The 23041-nt window shown below is 33.0% G+C and overlaps 1 protein-coding gene across 1 annotated transcript in view; it reads right to left on the bottom strand.

The window, feature by feature from the left end:
- gek (serine/threonine-protein kinase gek) overlaps nucleotides 1-23041 on the bottom strand; it is a 76691-nt gene that overhangs the window by 41119 nt on the left and 12531 nt on the right. Inside the window, exons 10-22 of the mRNA XM_089711830.1 lie at nucleotides 22098-22152; nucleotides 21107-21237; nucleotides 20469-20555; nucleotides 20005-20126; nucleotides 18887-19037; nucleotides 15507-15612; nucleotides 13687-13796; nucleotides 7637-7771; nucleotides 6804-6917; nucleotides 6221-6355; nucleotides 2178-2279; nucleotides 1190-1303; nucleotides 363-476 (exon numbers count right to left, since the gene is read on the bottom strand). Of these exons, the coding sequence (XP_089567956.1) occupies nucleotides 363-476; nucleotides 1190-1303; nucleotides 2178-2279; nucleotides 6221-6355; nucleotides 6804-6917; nucleotides 7637-7771; nucleotides 13687-13796; nucleotides 15507-15612; nucleotides 18887-19037; nucleotides 20005-20126; nucleotides 20469-20555; nucleotides 21107-21237; nucleotides 22098-22152 (1476 nt within the window). The remainder of the gene's footprint in view (nucleotides 1-362; nucleotides 477-1189; nucleotides 1304-2177; nucleotides 2280-6220; nucleotides 6356-6803; nucleotides 6918-7636; nucleotides 7772-13686; nucleotides 13797-15506; nucleotides 15613-18886; nucleotides 19038-20004; nucleotides 20127-20468; nucleotides 20556-21106; nucleotides 21238-22097; nucleotides 22153-23041) is intronic.

The following is a 23041-nucleotide window of genomic DNA, read 5'->3' as shown; positions in this document are numbered from 1 at the left end:
AGCATAATCAAATGCCCGACTCCATTTTTTTATGCTAAAAAAAATATTTTTTTTTATTCAATAATTTAGAATTCATATTACTTATTCAATAAAAAAAATTCACGAATATGTCACAAAATAAACAAAAACCCACTCAAATCTAACTTATAACAAAATGCAATATTATAGTTAAAAATAACAGCGTAAAGTTGACATTTCTTTCCTCCCTGGTTGTCACAAAGATTTTGTTTACCAGACACATTTGAACTGCATTTTAATATTTTTTTTTTTATAATTTACAACTAGATAGTTGTCATGTTTACTAGTAATATTAAACTTAACGGAAACCAGTTAAAATAATATTTTTTAAAAACTAAACTCACAGCATCGAGATCCTTAGCGAGCTTCCTATTTTCATTGATGAGCATTTGTTTATCTTCGCTATCTGTAAGTTGTTCTAACCGTCGATTCTCCAATTTTTCCTTTGACGTTTGCAACTGTAGGGTAATTTATTTTGGTGTTAGGAATATAGATTAAAATATAGAAAACCATTTTGTCTAAAACAGTTAATAACTGAAATCGGAAACCTGATTCTTTTTTTCTGTATCAGCTTCGTGTGAAATATCCCAAAAACATAATATGTTGAAGCGTTAAAATTTGCATTTAAATATTTTGAAACAATGCTACCATTTCGATAGACAGCTAAAACTAATACGATTTATTGACCTTAGCGACGTTACCTCGCTCTGAGGCGTTCCATGTAAGGCTTGAAGTGCAAGCGAGAGCGCGGAACGAGCGACAAAGAAGCACAATCGGACGTTGTCACGTTCAACTATCGTCAGTAAACCGACTTTACAGACAATCAATTTTTTTTATTTCAACGATCGATTCTTCAAAAATTATATTTAAAAAAAGTTATAAAACTAAAATACTATACGTCTTCTTCATTAAAATTTGCACGTTCAATAATCTACAACATATCACCCTTTTTTTTTCTTTTTTTTTTGGTAACGGGGAGGAAATCTTCAAAAGATACTCCCTTTTGGGGGAAAAAGAGAGCATGTGGGATTCTTACCCACTAAAACCTCCTCGACGGCCAAACCCAAAGCATGATAGCGGGGACTCCGGGATCTCTCGCAGAACGCACCAGAGCTACAACATATCACCCTAAAATATAATTTACAACAAAATGCGGGTAGTCACACATTACCTCTCTATTGAGCATGGACCGCAGAGCGTCAGTCTCGTGCAGTTGCTCGCGAAGAGCGGACACCTCGCTCGAATAACGCGCTTGTTGTTGAGCTAACGATTCCGCGTATTGAGCCTATGAAAATATACAATTTTTATAACATTTATTAAGAAAACATTATTTATAAACAAAAAAGTAAACTTTTAAATTGTAATGAGACTAACTGGAAGGCACTTGTTATCAAATAAAACCAAAAATCTTTTTTTTAAGTTTCAAATAAGCAAAAATTTATGGAATTTCCATTAATCACGTGACTAATTAATTATGTATTAAAAGCTATACACATTATATTATGTATTAAAAGCTGTATTCTAAGATAAATGATTTACTAACTGATCTTCTTGAAATTACAACTCGATCACGTTTTCAAATCAATATTTTTTTAAAAACGACACAAAATATTATTTTTTTAATATATATAATTAAATTTATTCTTACACCTAAGTATCTCTTTTGCATTAGGATAACACATCTATAAACCAAATCAATTCTACAAAAACTTCCACATTATCACATAGAGTCTGGCCAGCCAAAGCTGAATCCAGTGTTTTTTGTAGCGGCCACACTATGGAATGTCATCATGGCGTTTCTGCGTAGTTAGTTGTCAGTTTTGTTGAAAACGGTTCAAATCGTTTGCTTTATAACGTTTAAATCCTGCTGTGTTGTGTACCTAATATACCTATATACTATGATCACCTTTATGAATTCGGTGGTAAATGTTAAAAATACTTATGTAATGACGATTCGAAAGTGCTACTAAATAGTAGTCTAATTGAATAAATGAATGTTTGAGTTTGAGTTTGAGTTTGAATATCAAAAGTATCATAATGTTTTTTCCTACTAAAGCCGATGTTACCAGGTGCATATTTTTTTAAATTTGCCGCCCTTTACTGGGTTCAGCTTTGGCTGGCCAGACTCTATCTATACACATAATATCACATGACTTTACCTCAAGCGCTTCGATATCAGCTTGCAATTTGGCCACATCTGCTACAGCGCTGGGCGGTTCGACGCGTTGCAAACGGAGCGATTCTTCGCGTAACTTTCTTTCCTGTTCATAATTACATTTTTTTTATATTTATTAAATTCTATTATAACTAAAAATTAAGATGTCATTTATGATTATTTGTACAGCGCCCTTTAGTGAAGAGAAACATGAAATCGTGTATCAGAATGTATAAGCAATAAATAAAAATTAATTTCAATTCATTCAACAATCAAATATTTATCTTAAGGGGATTACTATGGTCAAAACCGGAAAACACCTTATACATATTGAATTTTGTTGAGGAAACTGTTGGTACGATTGTCTTAAAAAAAATATATGTGATACTCAAGGATATAATTAACAAAGTGTATTGTTTACTTTTCAGTTTAGAACGGCCTAAACATAAAAAAAATACATACAAATCAACCCCTTTTTGAACATAAAACGCATTTTGTTAGGAAAACGGCTACATATTTATACATGAAATTTATACCAAAAAATATGTTATGATATTTGTAACAATTTGTATTGATTGTTTTTTCGATTTTCATTATTATCGTTAAATTATCAAGAAAAAACTCGAATTTATAATAAAACCCACATAAAACCTCACCTCTATTGCATATTTTCGACGAAATTTGACGGTGTCAGTTCGACTCGGACGGGGGACTGTACGTGCGGTTTTTTTTGCAAAATAACGCTAAAATTCACCGAATTGAATGTTTTGTTAAATTAAACCAGATTGTAATAGGTATTTACATGAGCAGTTCATGAAATGAAAGTTAAAAATAGGTATGTAAAGATATAAAAATCTGTTTGTAAATTAGTTTTGTTTTTGAAAGGCGTCATTGAATAATATCCAGTGTTGATAATTTTTGACAGTAAAATATTATCAGAAAACACATACCTACCTATAAAACAGTAACCAGATTTTCCCTGTGCCTTGAATATTTTTTAAAAAAGATTAATTGCTGTTCTATCGTATATTTTAAGGGTCCAAAACAATCCAAAGCCGGGAGATGCTGACACAAAATTTTGGGTCATTTGTAACCGGATGGCGGTTCTACAGTGGTCTTAGTACGCAATGACAAAAAGAAAAATCATGGTCAGAACAGTGGTACCGGCAGACTAGTCGCGTGGGCGTTAGTCGAACTCGTCGGATAAATTACGGAAGGCAAACGATTTGTAACACAAAAATTTTAGGATTTACCGATAGCCCATAAAAAAGAAGAAGGCGGTAGTGTCATGCCATACTTTTCCGGTGTAATTTACAGCCCACAATACCGACGTGAATGCGTTGATTTAAAAAAAAAATTCAACCATTTGTACCAGGCTAATTTTTGCACAGGTAATCATAGTCCAGTAGCCATGTACGAAAATCGCCATGCCATACTTTTCAGACAGTTCCAAATGGTCGCCATACCGCCGAAAATCAGCAATTTTTTTTAATATTGTATAAAATCATTTAATTTTATATTATTGTATAAAATCGTAGGAAAGTCAAAACTGACATAAACGTATAGCAACATTTTTAGCCGACGCCATTATAGGACGAAATTCTCAATTTAACTGAATTTTTTGTTGGTTCCGTTACCTCCGCACTTTTAACTGGGTGAACCGATGATTTCTTCTACACTAATATTATAAAGAGGAAAACTTTGTTTGTTTGTTTGATTGTAATGAATAGGCTCATAAACTACTGGACCGATTTTAAAAATTCCGTTCATCATTCAAAAGCTACATTATCCACGAGTAATATAGGATAGGTTTTATCCCGGAAATTCCACGGGAACGGGAACTATGCGAGTTTTTCAAAAATTAACCCCGAACTAACTACAAAACACATAACAAGTCGAAAAAAACGTGATTTCTTGTCCGTTCCCTATTTTTTTAGGTGTGTGTAGGTTGCATGCATATATTCCTACTAGGTTTGAAGAGATATACAGAGAACGCTAAATACATTTGCCTGGTCACCATTACCATTCGATACACCATGACATGGTAGAGGCCGTTCTATAGAATTACGTCAAATAATGTACTCCATCTTTTATATCTCTGTAGGTGAGATGTTCTCCACCCTAGCCATCATCAGGTCTCCAGAATATAGTAGAGTCCGTGTTGAATAAAATTAATTTCTAAATCGGTGTTTTCTTAACTGTTCCCCACTCTAGAACTTATAATTACTTGCTTAGTCATCTTAAGGTCTCCAGAATGGGTCATGTAGTAGAGACTTTGCTTATAACGGTTAATGTTGAAAGATGAGTCTTCCTACATTACATTTACAACATACATAGTACACAATATTTACTATTCATAAATGTAATATGTTACTGCCTCTCAGAGAAAACATAAATTAGGTAGAAACCAACTAACACATTACGATACAATACGATACAGTATACAATTCCATAATCTTTGGTCACTTTTACTTCAACAACGATGTATATTTATAGAGGGCGGTTAAAAAAACAAATTCAAATGTAGTGACAGAATCATTAAGGTCGTTGAACCGTGTAATTGCCTTAAGTAAGGCGTAAATTTTTGGCACAGCTTAAAATCCTCTGTACAAAACTTATAATAAAAAATCCTTACTTATATAAAATGCGAAAATAACACTGTATAGTACGACATAAAAGAGATGAAATTAATTATTTTGGAACTAATTCGTTTTTCATTACCTGGCAACCCTGAATTGGCAATGTAGCTGTCAAGTTGAATAAAAATTTGTTGTTTTTTTCGTGAAGTGGAGAATTATTGAGATAAAATTGTTATTTAGAACAAGAAATTTAAATAAAAAAGGAGACATCATGAAAAAGGTTAAACGTAGCGGTGTCCGTGATGTGGTGTATAAAGTTTTTATTCGGTGTTTGTCCGAATTTCAAGCTGGAAATTTATTGACTGATTTGGAAAACGTTTACAAACGTACAGCAGAATATACCGGTGAGATTACATTTATTTTTGCTCAGTACTACGTAAAATAGAATATTCCATTAGTGACGAGTGTTTAATGTATGTATGTATGGCGATTATTACGTTTTCGCAATTTAATTTGAGGTTATTTGTATGTAAACAAAAACTAGTTTTTATAGTGCGACCAGCACAATTTGAGTCAAGAAGTTATATCCAATCCAACCAGCCTCAAATAAAGTACCTAGTTTAGATTTTACTACATAGTATAGTGATAACTGTTTTCATACAGCTATCTATCTATTAATCAATCAAACCATAAGAAAAAAAATCATATTTACTCTATCATATTTACAGATACTGAAGATGCCCCGTACCCTCTTGCCAGTACTTCGAAACAGAGTGATGATCAGTCCTTTGAAGGAGTAGAATATTTAGATTTTGATGAATTATATTAATGTACAAAATTTATCTACAAAAAAAATAAAAATATGTGGTTTTCAAATCGCCTTGTTTTTTTCTACCCGACGGACCCAGAAAGAGGGTAATGTGTTTGAGCTGCATGTATGCTTGTTTGTTTGTATGTTTGATTCTATGTGCGCCTCTGCAGTCTAAACACTTGACCGATTTTTATAAAATAACTAATTCCAAATACATTTAAGTAAAATTTGACCTAGGTAGGTCAATTAAAATACTAATGTATTTTTGTCTTAAATTTACACTATTGCTACAATGAAACAATTATAACGGTTTAAATCGCGGTATTTATTTTAGATTATATTATATAGATTTTTGGATTTTTATTCTATAGTATCAAGATCGCTTGCGTCGCAGTATCAGTGTTGCTATATGAGCGACGGTGGCGCCCTCATTTATTTTCATCTCTTTTGTGTCGCACTGTATTTCTTCTAAATAACTAATTTGGATAACATTTTGGTAGAAAGGTATATTTAGCCCTGAGAAAGGACAGGTTATAACGGAAAACGGGACCGAAAACTACGCGGGCTTTTCTTTAACTACGAGACAGTGAAAAGTTACTAATAAAAAAACTAATATGTTAAAAGAGTAGTTCTTTTTTAGTACTTTAGTTATTTTACCTTAGTAGCCTCCGCGACAGCAGTTTCAAGTCTCGCCTCCATCTCCCTCCTTCCCTTATCGGCTCTTCTTATGTCTTGTCGCAACGCGTCTATCTTTTGCATTGCCACTTCTAACTCTTCCTCTTTGTCACGAACCTGTTTAAAATAAATACATGTGTAAAATTCTGTCGAAATGTATGAATAGACAAAATTTTAATACATATTTATATATTGCATAAAATCCAAAAATAAATACTGATAATAGTAATAATTAGTCTGAATTTTATTCGATTTGTATATCATATACGTAAATATGCAGTCTCTTTACAAATCATTACAACATAGTTTTATGCGGTTAATATGAAAGTGCGTTTGTTTGTTTGTCTCGCTTTCTCATCGCAACGAAACAATTTTATGGTATGACTTTTATATTTGGAAATAAGTAGTCATTTTTTTCGCAGTGAAATATCGATTTTGCAATATTAAATATTTGATCAATTTCCTTATCTCTTTCTTGTTCATTTTCGATGACCACGCGAGCGAAGCCACGGAAAACAGATAGTTTAATATAAATTTAAAACCTCCATTTGTTAACCACACGCACCTGTCGGCTAAGCTTGTGTTTCTGCTGTCGCAATTCGGCCAATTTGTCGGCAACTTCACTGTATTCGGTCATAGCTAGCTTGCGTTGTGTGACCGCGTCCGCTAGTTCCTTATCCTAAAAAAATACAAAAAAAAAACATTATTTACATATCTTAACAACAATATATATAAATCTCGTGTCACAATGTTTGTCCTCAATGGACTCCCTAAACCACTTAACCGATTATAATAAAATTCGCACACCATGTGCAGTTCGATCCAACTTGAGAGATAGGATAGTTTAAACATGTAGGTACCACGGGCGAAGCCGGGGCGGACCGCTAGTATTTTTTAAGTATTTAACCATGATAATATAAGGAAAAGAAAATAAATGAACATTTACTTCAAGATAATAATAATGTAGGGTACAAATCAACATACAATCGGTTTTTTATTTTTACAAAGTCCTTGACTTTATTTATTATCTGTGTGTACATACAAAACGATGCTAATTAAATAAAACGATTACAATTTTACTTTTCAAATTAATTAGTAAATAAAACTTTCTTTATCAAGCATCAAATAAAAGTTCCATACGAATTGAGAAGCATTTAGTCCTTGCGAATAATTTAGACATGTATTGTAAAAATTCACTTCAAACTAACAACTATTAATTAACTAAATTAATAAAAGGGTCTTGCTCTCCATTTTGCCTGGAAGAGATTGCTTTAAGCAATAAGGCCGCCAATTGTGCTCTTACCATGTTCATGTTCTCCATGTTAAATTATATATATTTTTTATTACTGGTATTGTAGAATAAAAAGTAAAAATAAATAAATAAACAAACAAACAAACCTGCAATCGCAACTTCTCAACGGAATCCATTTTATCCTTCAAAAGTTCCTCTTTCTCAGCTGTGAGCGTCTCTATAACTAATTCCAATTCACGAAGTTTCGACACTAACTCTTGTGGCGATAGTGATGATGCATCCTGAAATAAATAATTATTATTATAAATCTATAATTATAGTATAAAACAAAGTCGATGTCGCTTTCCGTCCGTCTATGTATGTGTTGGAATATGTGTACATTTATATTGGCAACACTGTATCGTAGTCGATTAAGCAAGATGGCTGATGCCGGTTAGCAATGTTAATTAATTATGTAAAACTGTAAACTGTTCTTTTCTCAAATAAAGCGAAGTGAAGCTAAAACATGGTGTTTGAATTAATTATTTAACATGGTAGCAGAGCGTGGTTAAAAAGTTGCGAAAACTACAAAAAGTAAGAAGAATTAAAACGAACAAGAACAAAGGAAAAAATGGCGACCAAAAGTAATGATATTAATATTCCAATTTTCGACGGTACGGAATACAGTAATTGGAAAATAAGAATATTGAAATTTCTACAGTACAAAAAGTGCAAAGATGTTGTAATGCGAGCGAAAAAAGCAACCGACAATGATGAGTGGGACGACAAAGATGTCCAAGCAACAAACTACATTTATAGTGCAATAACCAACAAGCAATTGGAATATATAAGTGAAATCGATTCAGCCTACGAAATTATAAAGAAATTCGACGAGATGTATCTAAAGCAATCAACAGCGTTACAAATAGTTTGTCGACATAACCTCGAAAATATTAAGTTGAAAAATTATTCTGAAGTGTCACTTTTTTTCGACGATTTTGAAAAGTCTGTAAATGAGTTGAAACAGGCAGGTGCAACGGTATCAGAAATAGAAAAACTTAATTATATGTTAAAAGCATTACCAGCAAGTTACAGCTATATAGGTGATTTAATTGATGTCTTGCCAGAGCGTGAAAGAACAGTTGATTATTTAAAGAGTAAAATAAAAGTGAAAAATACGGAAAATGTGAGCGAAACTTCTAATGATACATCAAATGCTTTTAAAGCTGACGCCAAACCATCATATAATTGTTATAGCTGTGGGAAACCCGGCCACCTAAGAAAAGACTGTAAATCTGGATATGTAAACCGTGGTCGAGGACGTGGTTTTTCTAATTTTCGTGCAAATGGTTCATATAATAACAGAGGACATGGTTCATATTATAATAACAGAGGACGTGGTTCATATAATAACAGAGGACGAGGCCCAGGACATTATCACCGTAATGCTCAAGACAGTCAAGGTAACAATTTTTATACTACTATTGTTAATAATACAACAACGGAGAATGATAAGCCACAGAAAGGTCAAATAAATTGGTTACTAGACAGTGGTTGCACAGACCATATTATTAACACTGATGAGTACTTCAATTCCTGTGAGATATTAAATAAGCCTGTTAAAGTTAAAATTGGTGACGGAACAATATTAGAAGCTACAAAAATTGGTAATATTAAAACTTATTTCCTAGTCTATGGACAAAAAATTGAAGTGACTATTAAAAATGTTTTTTATGTAAAAGAAATGAAGGCAAATTTATTAAGTTATTCTAAAATTACTGATAAAAACTCAATTAGTTCAAGGGGGAGATTGTCAAAAATTTACAACAATCATGGAAAGGTCATAGCAATTGCATTTAAGGAAGAAAGACTGTATAAGATGAAAAGTTACATGTATGAAGAAATATCAGAAGCAAATATGAGTAAAAAGGATATGACTGTAAAAGAAAAACTACATCGTACTATGGGCCATATTAATTTTAAAAGTTTGGAATTAATGTGTAAAAATGAATCGTTAGATGGATTACCTAAAGAGATTGAAAATGAATATTTAAAATGTGCAATATGTATTGAAAATAAAATGCATAACTTACCATTTCATAATAATAGACGAAAAGCAGAGGAGATATTAGATATTGTTCATACTGATTTAAATGGGCCACATCAGACTACAGGATATAACGGAGAAAAATATTTTTTGAGCTTTATAGATGATTACAGCAAATTAGTTAAAGTTTATTGTATCAGATCAAAGTATGAGGTTTTTGACTACTTGGTGCAATATGTTAATGAGGTACAGAACTTGACAGGAAAAATGATAAAGGAACTGCGATGTGACAATGGGAAGGAATACATGAATGCAAGAGTTTTTCAGTTCGCAAAAGAGAAAGGAATTATAATAAAACCCTGTCCAGCTTATGTTCATCAATTAAATGGAACGGCAGAGAGATACAATCGTACATTAATGGATATGGGTAGATGTCTTTTATCAGAAGCAAAGGTAGAAAGAAGATGGTGGCCAGAAATAATTAAAACAGCTGCTTATCTTAAGAACAGATCTTTGACTAATACTATTGAAAGGAAAACACCATATGAAATATTTTTCAACAAGAAGCCATCTGTCAAAAATTTGAAAATGTATGGAAGTAAAGTGTTTGTAAGAATACCCGAAGAACGGAGAAGGTCTAAATGGGATAAGAAAGCAGAAGTTGGAATTTTACTTGGTTATAATGATACTGGATACAGAGTGCTAATTAACAACAGAGTTATTATTGCTAGAAATTGTGATATAATTGAGGAAGAAGTTAAATTGTGTGGTTTTGAAGGAAATGATGAAAATAATACTGAATATGAAATAAAAGAAAAGGAAATGCAACATAAAGAGACACAAGAGGAAAGAGATACAATTAAACACTCGGAAAATGAAGAAAAATATAAAAGATCAAGAAGACAAGTCAAACCTCCACTTCGTTTTGATGAAGAATTTGGTTATTATTGCATATACAGTAATTACTGCGATGCTTTGACTCCGGTTGATTTTCAGGAGGCGACTACATGTGATGAGGCAATGAAATGGAAAGAAGCAATGGATAAAGAGATGGACAGTTTAATGAAAAATAACACATGGACTCTAGTTGACAAACCTCCTAAGGACAAAAAGGTAATTGATGTGAAATGGGTGTACAAAAAGAAAAGTGAAAATGAATACAAAGCTAGGTTAGTAGTAAAAGGTTTTCAACAAACAAATTGTATTGATGATACTTATTCTCCTGTTGCTAAAATGCCAACACTTAAATTATTATTATCTTATTGTTGTCAAAATTCTTTAGTCATTCATCAAATGGATGTTGAAACAGCATTTCTAAATGGTAGAGTATTATCTGAAGTTTATATAAAGCAACCAATTGGTTATGAAAATAGAAGTGATAAAGTTTATAAACTAAATTAATCATTGTATGGTTTAAAAGAAAGTCCCCGTGCTTGGTATGAATGTTTTAATGATTTCTTAACTAATTTAGATTTTTATAGAAGTAAATATGACTATTGTTTGTATGTTAGAAGGGAGAAGAACTTAACTGTTTATATTCTTTTATTTGTTGATGATTTATTAATATGCTGTGAAAATGAAAAAGTCATTGCTGATATAAAAATTAAATTGTCTGAAAAGTTTAAAATGAAAGATATTGGTATAGTTAAAAACTACATTGGTATTGAGATTGAATATATGTATAATCAAAGTAATATCCTAACGTTAAGTCAGAAATCTTATATTGAGTCTTTAGCTAAACGTTATAATATTGAGAATGCAAAATTGTTTAAAACTCCTATAGAAATAAATTTAAAATTGGAACAATCTGATATTAATGAGGATGTAAAATATAGAAATTTGATTGGTGCTCTTTTGTATATTAGTTCAGGTACTCGACCTGATATATCTTATGGTGGCAGTACACATGGGCCCAACGTGTTGGGCCAACGGGTTGGGCCAACGTGTAGAGAGCTACTTGGCGGTATGTTGGCTTCATTAGCCTAGTTGGCGCCAATATTGGCAGGCCAACCGAATGTTGTCGGTTTTTTGTGCACACATCAAAGGATCTTGGCGCGCTCCACAAACAGCGTTCACACGTTGGTGTCTTGTTCAGTTTGTTGCTACTCGTCAGCGGAGACAGTATCGTTGCGCGTCAATGAAATTTACGTTTAACCATGTTCCGATAGCGATGGCGGCGCCGAGGTTTTACAATTCGTAGAATTATATCGACATGAAGGAATAATTTGGAATCCACGGCATGAACTACACAAAAATAAAACCATATGACTCAATAAATTAGATGTTCTATTTTCTATTTATTATATTATTCTAGATGTTTTTCTTATCTCACTTTCATACAATGCGATAAAAAAATGAATATATTTATACAATGAGTAAAATAGTATTAAAAAGTTACTTGTTCTTAAAAATTATTAAATAACAATATACAATGAGCATGATTTTGATCAAATTGTGCTTTATATAAATAATATTATCATTTGATATAATAATATTATCTAAAATCTAATCTTTAAAGTTTCGTTTTATAGGTAGTTAAAATTAAATTAAATGTAAAATGCACACATTTTAAACATTTGAAAAAATCTTAACATAATAATGTTTTATTTATACAGATATAAAAAAAGGACAATAGAGATTGGAAAATGGTATCATCGCAGAAGGCAGAGTACACTCATTGTTATTGATGCACATGTAGGTACGTAATAATTAAACGCACTGTACATAAATAAATTGCCGCGGCTGCAAGAACTTCTACGGACTACGTCCATCTTTGAAGCGCCAATGCACAATGATCAGTACGCCAATGTGTGAACAGGAATCTTGATATCCTTCATTTTTTCCCAACACGTTGGCCCAACGCCTTGGCCCCATGTGTACTGCCGCTATTACAGTGTAAATTACTTAAGCAGATTTCAAAATTGTTATAATGAAACGCATTTTAAGTATGCTTTGAGAGTTTTAAAGTATTTGTATTTGACAAGAGATCTTAAATTAACTTATTGTAATAATAATAATGCTGATATTCTAGATTGCTTTGTTGATGCCGATTGGGCTGGAGATATTGTGGATAGGAAATCTACTACAGGATTTGTCATAAGATTGTTTGGAAATGTTATTTATTGGAAATCTAAAAAACAAAGTTGTGTAACAAAGTCTTCAACATTTGCTGAATATGTAGCTTTATCAGAAGCAGTAACAGAATTAAATTTTCTTATTTGTGTAATGAATGATGTATTTACTAAAGTTTGTAAACCAGTTAAAATCTATGAAGATAATTCAGGAGCTGTAATAATTTCTAAATATGGAAACTTTACTAAGAATTCTAAGCACATTGAAGTTCACTATCATTTTGTAAATGAAAATGTTAAGCAAGGAAGTATTGAAGTAGTAAAAATAGAATCAGAGAATAATATTGCAGATATATTTACAAAAGCTTTGGGAAATGTTAAGTTCACTAAATTTAGAGAAATGTTAAATTTAAAGGAGTAAATGTTACTAAATGAAAATTACTGTAGTTCTTAAGTTTTGTCTTATTGTTATTATTTTGTGTGTATTATTGTTTTACAATATAAATGTAAGGAGGCGTGTTGGAATATGTGTACATTTATATTGGCAACACTGTATCGTAGTCGATTAAGCAAGATGGCTGATGCCGGTTAGCAATGTTAATTAATTATGTAAAACTGTAAACTGTTCTTTTCTCAAATAAAGCGAAGTGAAGCTAAAACATGGTGTTTGAATTAATTATTTAACAGTATGATTAAATCTTTAAATTACGCAACGGATTTTGAGGCGGTTTTTTTAATAAATAAAGTGATTCAAGAGGAATGTTTATGTTTACGTATAACTTGAAAAGCTGTAGACAAAGGGAGCGAAACTGTACGCGTATAAGCTAAAAAGTTATTATTATAACTCAAGAGATCATAACTAAACGGATTTTAACAAATATTGCTTCGTGGGATTTATCTCCGTCTGGTAAGTTATTTAGTTAATAATAGAATTAATACAAAGACTATGAAACACACGATGATAATACTTTTATATTGAAAAGACGACCAATGCCTATTTTACCTCCGTCTCCTTACCTTGAGAACGACTTTACTGATTTCACGTATCTTTTTCAAAACTTTCAATTCTTCATAGAAGACTTTTTACAATATCACATACCTGTGCGGTATTATTGGACGTGATTTGCTCGAACCGTTTCGCCTGCGTCTCCAATTCGAAATTCCTCTTTTTAACTGTTTGTAATTCTTCCCTTAATTGTGTCATATCTTCTGCAAAAAGTAAATATGTATATATTTTAACACCAAGAATATCTGTAAAAATACTATGAATTACATATGTATCGAAATATATTGAAATACCATTTATTTATTTTCTTTATTGGAAAACATACAGAGACAAAGACAGAGATATATAAAACAAAAAAAAATCTTATTAACTAAAGATACATGAAAATGCCTCCATATAGTATTTTCACTGGGAACATATGTTATTATGTTTGCCAAAACTCAGCAGTAAGAGAGACAAGAAAAAATAATCGATAAGTAATATTTATCATGCGTACATAAAGGCGGAGGTAAACAAGTATTTGCAGAATCTTTACACATTAACATTCTTACATGTTCAATAGCAATTTTTCACATTCATTTTGTAAGACGAAGAGGAACAAGAAAACATATCAAGATCATTCATATAGGTATTATAAAAACTGGACATTCTGTGAAGAGGCACACGAAGACCCGTATTGGTTCTCGCGGTCGGTATATGAAATAAGTCTTTTGAGCGTGTTGATCTGGATGGGATGCGATAATTTATTATAAGCTAAGAAGTTCTGAACAAGCTATTTCTCCTACGCAGATTTTTCTTATTGAGATATTATTACTACGTACGTGTACGTGTGTACTACGTACGTGTACGTGTACTGCGTACGTGTACGTGTGTACAACGTACGTGTACGTGTACGTGTACTACGTACGTGTACGTGTACTACGTACGTGTACGTGTTTACTACGTACGTGTACGTGTACAACGTACGTGTACTACGTACGTGTACGTGTTCTACGTACGTGTACGTGTGTACTCCGTACGTGTACTACGTACGTGTACGTGTACTGCGTACGTGTACGTGTGTACTACGTACGTGTACGTGTACTGCGTACGTGTACGTGTGTACAGCGTACGTGTACGTGTACTACGTACGTGTACGTGTGTACAACGTACGTGTACGTGTGTATTACGTACGTGTACGTGTACTACGTACGTGTACGTGTACTACGTACGTGTACGTGTGTACAACGTACGTGTACGTGTGTACAACGTACGTGTACGTGTGTACTACGTACGTGTACGTGTATACTACGTACGTGTACGTGTGTACTACGTACGTGTACGTGTGTACTACGTACGTATACGTGTGCACTACGTACGTGTACGTGTACTACGTACGTATACGTGTGTACTACGTACGTGTACGTGTACTACTTACGTGTACGTGTACGTGTATACTACGTACGTGTACGTGTACTACGTACGTGTACGTGTGTACTACGTACGTGTACGTGTGTACTACGTACGTGTACGTGTTCTACGTACGTGTACGTGTGTACTACGTACGTGTACGTGTGTACTACGTACGTGTACGTGTGTACTACGTACGTGTACGTGTGTACTACGAACGTGTACGTGTGTACTACGTACGTGTACGTGTACTACGTACGTGTAATTGTGTACTACGTACGTGTACGTGTACTACGTACGTGTTACTTCGTACGTGTACGTGTACTACGTACGTGTACGTGTTCGTCGAATATCGTTTTAAAGATGTGTTCAAATTTCCCGTCTATTCAAACTTTAAAAATGACATATTTACATTTGTTCATATTTTATATTATTGTGTAATATTGGAAGTTCTAACTAAATATTGTAAAATCTTCCCTGAATGAATGAATAAATGAATCAAATGAATGAATAAATATCCTTACCTCCTTCCCCTAATCCAGCCCGTAATTCAGCTATAGTATGAGCGAGTAAAGCATTCTCTCGCTCTAGAGCTTTTAAAGCTGCTCTCTCACCCGCGTTTGATGGTGCCTGAAATTAATCACAAAATAGTGTAAAATCATTATATTTTTTACATGTGTATTTGGAATTATATTATTTATGTCCCTGTAGGTATAGATTAAAATATGTGTAGCACAGACATGTATCAAGATAGACTAAGCGAGTGTATGTACTTCCCGTGTCCAAACTAAGTTTATGAAACTAACTTGACGCTGGCCTACACTCAGTCCGCGCTTGCAGTTCGCCAAGGAAAGACGTGAAGCTGAATAAAGTAAAATGCCGAATTGCGCCGTTATAAACTGTAGAAACTCCACAGCTGTGAGTGGCCGAGTTAGCAGAGATGTTTCCTTCCACCGGTAAGTAATTTTCTAATCAGAATATGCACTATCACTACATAGTATAAAACAAAGTCGCTTTCCCTGTCCCTATGTCCCTATGTCCCTTTGTACGCTTAAATCTTTGAAACTACGCAACGGATTTTGATGCGTTTTTTTTTAATAGATAGAGTGTTTCAAGAGGAAGGTTTATATGTATAATAACATCCATTAAATAGTGGAGAAGTACTGTTATTTTTGAGGTTTCTAATGTGATGTCGTAAAAAATTACATTCTTTCCGCTTACATTGCAAACGCAGGCTGAACCCTACGAGTTTTATCAAAATAATGTACTAAGTATTATACACATTGAAAAGGTCTATAGAAAAGTCCGCGATGGTATATGTCTATCTCTTATGGATAACCCACAATAACTTTTTTTTGTCATTTACTTTTTACGACAAATAATGGCTAATTTTCGATACGATTTTAACCAATACAGCATTAATCCTTAACCAATTAAATACCTTCAATACATTGTTCATTTAATATAGATCTATATGGGCCTTTAAACCGTATGATTTAAGTGAATATTTTCGAAGATATTACAGATTTAAAAATTGCGGGACGTAGCGTTTGCGGCGGTACCGGCCGGCCGCCCGGCTATATACCTATTTTATACCCGTGCGCGAAGACGGAGCGGGCCGCTATGTTTTTATATACAACGTTCACAGTTTTGCTGTTGTTTATTTAGTATCAGCATTGTACCCGTGCGAAGCCGGGGCGGGTCGCTAGTTTATTTTAAAATCAAATAAAGAATATCTGTGGAAAACGATCGTGACAAACACGGATACCAAATCATACGAAATGATTCGGAATACATTGCGGCTTTTACTTGGTACGGTAAAGATCGCGTCGTATGATAACAAGCAATGAATAGCGTCTTCTCATTTTTCTGTTCTCATTTTTCTGTCCAAATTTGTGGTTAGTGATGTTCATTTGATGCAACAGTTCTCGATTCTAATCGATTTTATAATCGAACAGAAAAATGATAATTTGAAGGAGCAATTTTTCAGAAAAAAAGGCATAGATTTTTTTTGTCATTTAATAGGACTTGACCTAGAACTTTTAAGTATTTTAATACAAAGGTACTAAAAATAAATATCATGGACACATGGACGACATTAGTTAAAGTGTCATCTTGGGAGTTTTTTAAGAAAACTCCATATTGTTTAGACTATGTTTGTTTTTTCAGTTTTCCAAGTAACCCGAACATAAAAGAAAAATGGATCGATGCAACGGGACATAAAGAGATTGACAGTTTCATTACTTTCTTTCGATGGCCTCTCTAAAGTCCGGTCGCGGAGCAGAAAGAATTACGTACAATGACCTCTTTACCTACTGACAATGGTCACAAACATTTTTTAATGAAGTGCAGTTTACATGAAATATTTGGAGGAGAAAATGTTTTTTACTAATTTATTAAATAAATGTCCTTTATTCATTTACAATACTTATTAGTTAGTTACATTTAAACTTTTTCAATAACCATGATATATTATATAAAAAAAGTGTGCGTGTACACACATAAGAAGTGAAACTTCTTTATGACCTTATTTTTCAAAAAATAATTTACTATGTACAATATTACAGATATATGTAAGTCTAACAAGCGATTTCGACTTAGGTGGATTTTGATTGGACATAAAGAGTTTGAGGTTTATTCTTATAAATTTTGAATTCACAAAATCATAATTGAACACCTGACACCAATCAAGCAAACACAAACCTTACGCTCTCAGGTTAAAGGTTTACAATCCCTAAGAACGGCGGTCATTGCACCTGTGCGAGCAAGACACATTATTTTTACAAGGGAGTGACAGTGACAGGTAATAACAGGTTAATGTACGAAATTCTTCCTGCTCCGCGACCAGACTTTAGTACGTAGTACATGGTAACTCAATGGGCATATGTAAGAAAAAGCTAAAATACATTAGTTTACTTGTTAGAATATTAAAAGGTTTATAACTTTATTTTATCATTCCTCTGTCTATGGTAATTATCATTTTTCTGTCTTGAATCGATTTAGTAATCGATTACGATTCATTTATTTAACTACCTCTTAGACATAGATCTAGTTTGATCTGATTTCTTTCGATTTACTTCGATGGGATAGGACGATACTAGAATCGCCGCACGAGTGGCGTCCTAATCGATTTAGCGTAAAATGAAATTACCATCACTAAAAAGCGCTCGTGACGTCATAACGCGTCAAGGTCAGTACAAAAAATATGACACGCTTGGTTTTCATACAGATCGCGGTACTTGCGTTGTCTACTTAATATACATGTCTGTTGTGATGTGTAGTATTTATTACATAATATACTTGCTACATTTACCATTATTTCGTAATAAATAAACAAATTCAAAATAATTTTTCGATAGATTTGAAATTCAAATCATACTTCTAACATATAATAGGCTGACTAAAAAAAATTTAGCAAATTTAGCTAGCTCATTTTGCAATATTTTTGATCACTTCATTTACTTTATACAGGTGTCCCACTGTTGGTATACTAAGCTCAAAGGAGGTTATAGTTTTGCATACGCTGAGTATGTAAAAAATACTTATAAAATTCCAGACGCATTTTTTTTTCAAATAGATGAATTCTTAAAACTCTATGTGTACACCCATAACAATTAACAAGCAACCCGCCCAACTTTGCCACCAGCACGTGAGCTATCGTTTAAGATTATGTTTTCATAGACAAAATGCTCACATTAGGGAAGCGGTATATACCGGCTACGCGAAGCTAGAGAAGAAACTTACACAACCTTTATACCATATTACTCTATCACTATTTATTTCATACCAAAACTTAAAACTATATTTACTTTTAAATGTATTTCTTTCTATATATTATTTCATACCAAAACTTAAAACTATATTAACTTTTAAATGTATTTCTTAATTCTTTCTATATATTTACCTGACTCGGTGCATTCTTAGCCGGACTCAACGGTGTAGGTGCACCTAAATCGCTCAATCTCGAGCCCGCTGTGAATGTAAACCCTATGAACGGTAAGTGCAGTCCGGAGAAAGCTGACGAGGCAGATGGTGGGGGTACTGCTTCGGATAACCTGTGAAATAAATATGAAATATAAATAAATAATAAGAATAATATACTATAAGAAATTAAAAACGAGAGAGGCCGGGTTAAATATTAGTTTGAACGTAATAAGAATGTACTGCGATTCTACACAGCCACCTAATTGATGTAGGTAGTTGATAACAAAACGCAGCAAGTCAACGACTATTAGCAAAGTGAGGGTAGTTGAGTCGAACGTCGTATAAACTATAAACAGCGTCCGAGCCCCTAGGCACGATTCGTACGATTGCGCCACGAGTCAAAAGAACGCGGCAATTTATAGTATTCGACAGGTAAACATGTTCGGACAGGAAACAGTGACAACTATATTGACAACTACTCATCCACAAAAATATTATATCAAAAGTTACGTCTAACAATACAGTATCTCGTGATTAAATGTTGCTTTGGAATGTACGGGTTAAGTTAAACGTCACCATTCAACAGAGGCTAGGCAACATATTAACTGGCTGATTTATTTAGTCAGCATTGCAGATGGCAACATTTAAATATGAATACATAATAGATTTAAATTGATTTGTCAATTTTGTATTTTCACTAAAGAAAGTAATTAGATAACTTTTGGTACATTGCAATTAAATGAAACACAGATTTAATTTTCTTTCAGGTAACATTTTTCATGATTCAGCATAAAGAAGAATTTAATTTTCCAGTATTTCCCAACAACAGAAAAAAAATCTGAATATTTGGTAACTTTTTTTATCGACGACTAGCTGTGCCGCGCGGTTTCACCCGCGTGGCTCCGCGCCTGTTAGTCTTAGCGTGATAAATGATAATATATAGCCTATAATACTCGTGGATAATGTAGCTTTCGAATGGTGAAAGAATTTTTTAAATCGGTCCAGTAGTTTATGAGCCTATTCATTACAAACAAACAAAGTTTTCCTCTTTATAATATTAGTGTAGACTAAACCGTTTTTGATGCGATTTCCACTCACCGTATATCAGTATCATCCACATCAAAATTGGAAGTGTCTGTTGGACTCGCCACATCGGGAACGAACGGCGCACTCGCCTCTCTGATCGCGTCCCACTCTACACCACTGAACCATGGGTGTGTCTGGAAGTTGAAATTGGAGTTTAATTTCGAGTTATTAGAAAAAATGAATTAATTTTATACGACGAGAAAATAATTAATTTTCAGTAAATTTTGTAAGACAAGAAAATACACAGAATTTAATTACTATTCTTTCCAAACCGTAGTAAATATGTATTATAAATTATAATATATTTTAACGATTCAAAACAGCATCTATAAAAAGTATAGTTGAATAAATAAATGTTTTCAGTTTGAAATAAAGGCAAAGTTAGTTCCAATTTTATCTTTCAAATATTTAGGAAAAAATATATATAATGTGTTTATTTAGTAAAAAAAATGCTTTTTTTTCAACAAGCATATTACCTTAAAATCTTGTATCCCGTTCTTGCCTAATCTCGTCTCGGACGCACAAATCAGTCTTCGGATCAAATCCTTCGCTTCCTCTGACACCTGTTTATGGAAAAACAATCTTATTATACATTCATATTGTTTTGAGTTTGAATGTTAGTGTAAATGTTAATGTTAGTGTTAATGTTAGTGTCTTGCTGAGCGTTTCCACTAAATATTCCGCGGAAGATGCCTTGTAATTTTTAATTTTAGTGTTAATGTGTACAGTTCAAATCGATGTGAAGTGTGAACGCAAGTTTTAGTGTAAATGTTGATGACAGTTCTAGATAGTGAGTGTCAATGAAGCGTGAGTGCATAAAGTGTGTGTGTTAGTGTTAATTTTATTTATTTATTTTATTTATTTGATACTTTATTGTACATATACACCAAGCATCGAAAAACAAAATACAATAATTTAAAAAAAAGACACATAAAGACACATACATACAAAAAGGCAGCCTTATTGCTTAAAAGCAATCTCTTCCAGGCTTAATTCCAGTTTATGCCAGTGTAAGTGTAAATGCGATTGTTATTGTGTCAGTTATAGTGTTAGTGTAATTGTTGGTAGCACTTCAAGTTAATGTCTAAGTGTGTTAAGTTCACATCACACTTACTTGTGCCGCGTGTTCATCTGGCGGCGGGCAGTGGAAACAACGAGCGTGGTTCATTATCTTTCCATATGTTTCCACCAAAGATTCCGCATAAAATGGCGTCTCGCCGAATAGCATTTCGTACATGCACACACCTTTAAAAATAATATTAACTGAATTAAAAGCACAAATTAATTTAATATGCAAGTTATCTATAAATAGCTTCAAATAATATAAACCTATTATTTTAACATGTGGAAATGGAAATAATGTCGATTGAATTATAACTACAAACAATTTTATATTGACTTGAACGCAAGTAAGGTATATTATAGAGTTACTACTAAAGTAATACGTTGTTCCACATCATAATAAACTTTCCAATACACAGGATTACCTAAATAATAGTTAAAAAGTTTGGAAAATCCAAAAGTGCACGACTCATAATGCTCATTTAATTATGAAATATAAAAAAAAAAAAAACTTATTGTAGTTTTCGTTTTTTATTAATTGCAATTAAACGACACTGAATTAATTAATCATTCGCATTCAGTGACCTACAATCGTCGATTAGAATATTTAAAAAAAAAATTTAACTCAAATGATGGATTTTTTCACAAGTTATAGTGTTTTCAGGTTTCACACATGACGGACAGGAAAATTTTTTGACCTATTTCGGTGTTTTTTTCCAATTCTATTGAAGTAAATCAATTTTTAAAAAGTATGGGATTAATCTCCATTAAATTATCTCGACAATAGTATGCAAAATATCTTGATTCCGTGAACTAACAAGGCTATAATAATAAGAATAGCTGCAAAAATGAGGCGAAAAAAATTTTTCGATCGTAAAGCACTCTCTGATGCTTCGCATCATGAGTCGTGCAAAACATTTCTAATAATTTATATCAAACTTCTCGTTCATCAGTAAAATAATTTTAAATGTCTTTAAATATTTATCGAAGTCAATTTAGATAAAATCATGGATCTATAAAAAATATATACAAAAATAGCTTACCAAGTGACCACCAATCGCACTCCGGGCCGTATCGACCTTGGCCATCCTCCATCGCCTTAAAATTTCAATAAAAATATTTTTACATTTGTATAAAAACCAAAAGGTGAGTTTATTTATTTAAAAAAAAGACGTGTGGCACTCGGGGACTGCCGCGGTAAAGCTATTGCATGCTATTCCTTCAAGCCACACCTCCGCGACCGTCCCCGTGGGGAGCGTGAGGATTTTTCGTTACGGAATTTCTCGATTCGGTCCCCACGCTCAAGGCCCGCGATAGAAGCTATGCAATAGCTTAACAACAATAGTTTTTCAATCTTTAGAGTATTTGACAGAATAACACAAATGTAAGAAAGAATAGATTTCAAACGAAAATATATTCACTACATTATCATAAAATGAATAATTTCAATATAGTCTGGTAAAAGAACGTGCCTTCTGTTTCTTGGTTTAATTGCGACTAACTTATCAACATTATGATTATAATATAAACAATCAACGTTGACATACGATTGATAATAATATTTACAAAATTCTCACATTATTGAAGCAAGCCATAGTGTAGTTTTAAAATATTTAAATTGCTCGGTATCAGCTCTATCATAAATATACAGAACTTTTACTGATGTATTGTCATCAATCATATATTTTACTAGCTACTCCCCGCGGTTTCACCCGCGTGGCTCTACTCCTGTTGGTCGTAGCGTGATGATATATAGCCTATAGCCTTCCTCGATAAATGGGCTATCAAACACCGAAAGAATTTTTCAAATCGGACCAGTAGTTCCTGAGATTAGCGCGTCCAAACAAACAAACAGCTCTCAGCAACTCTTCAGCTTTATAATATTAGTATAGACTAGCGGTCCGCCCCGGCTTCGCCCGTGGTACATATTTACGTTTTCTCTACATAAAAAACCATCCTCGTACTTCAAGGAATATAATAGAAAAGA

Source organism: Colias philodice, chromosome 27 (assembly GCF_061535455.1).
Source record: "Colias philodice isolate Cphi_HAF_F1 chromosome 27, ilColPhil1 Martin Lab GWU primary, whole genome shotgun sequence".
NCBI classification, from domain to species: Eukaryota; Metazoa; Arthropoda; class Insecta; order Lepidoptera; family Pieridae; genus Colias; species Colias philodice.
Note: the sequence above shows the minus strand (reverse complement) of the source record. Positions and strands in the feature narration are given on the sequence as shown.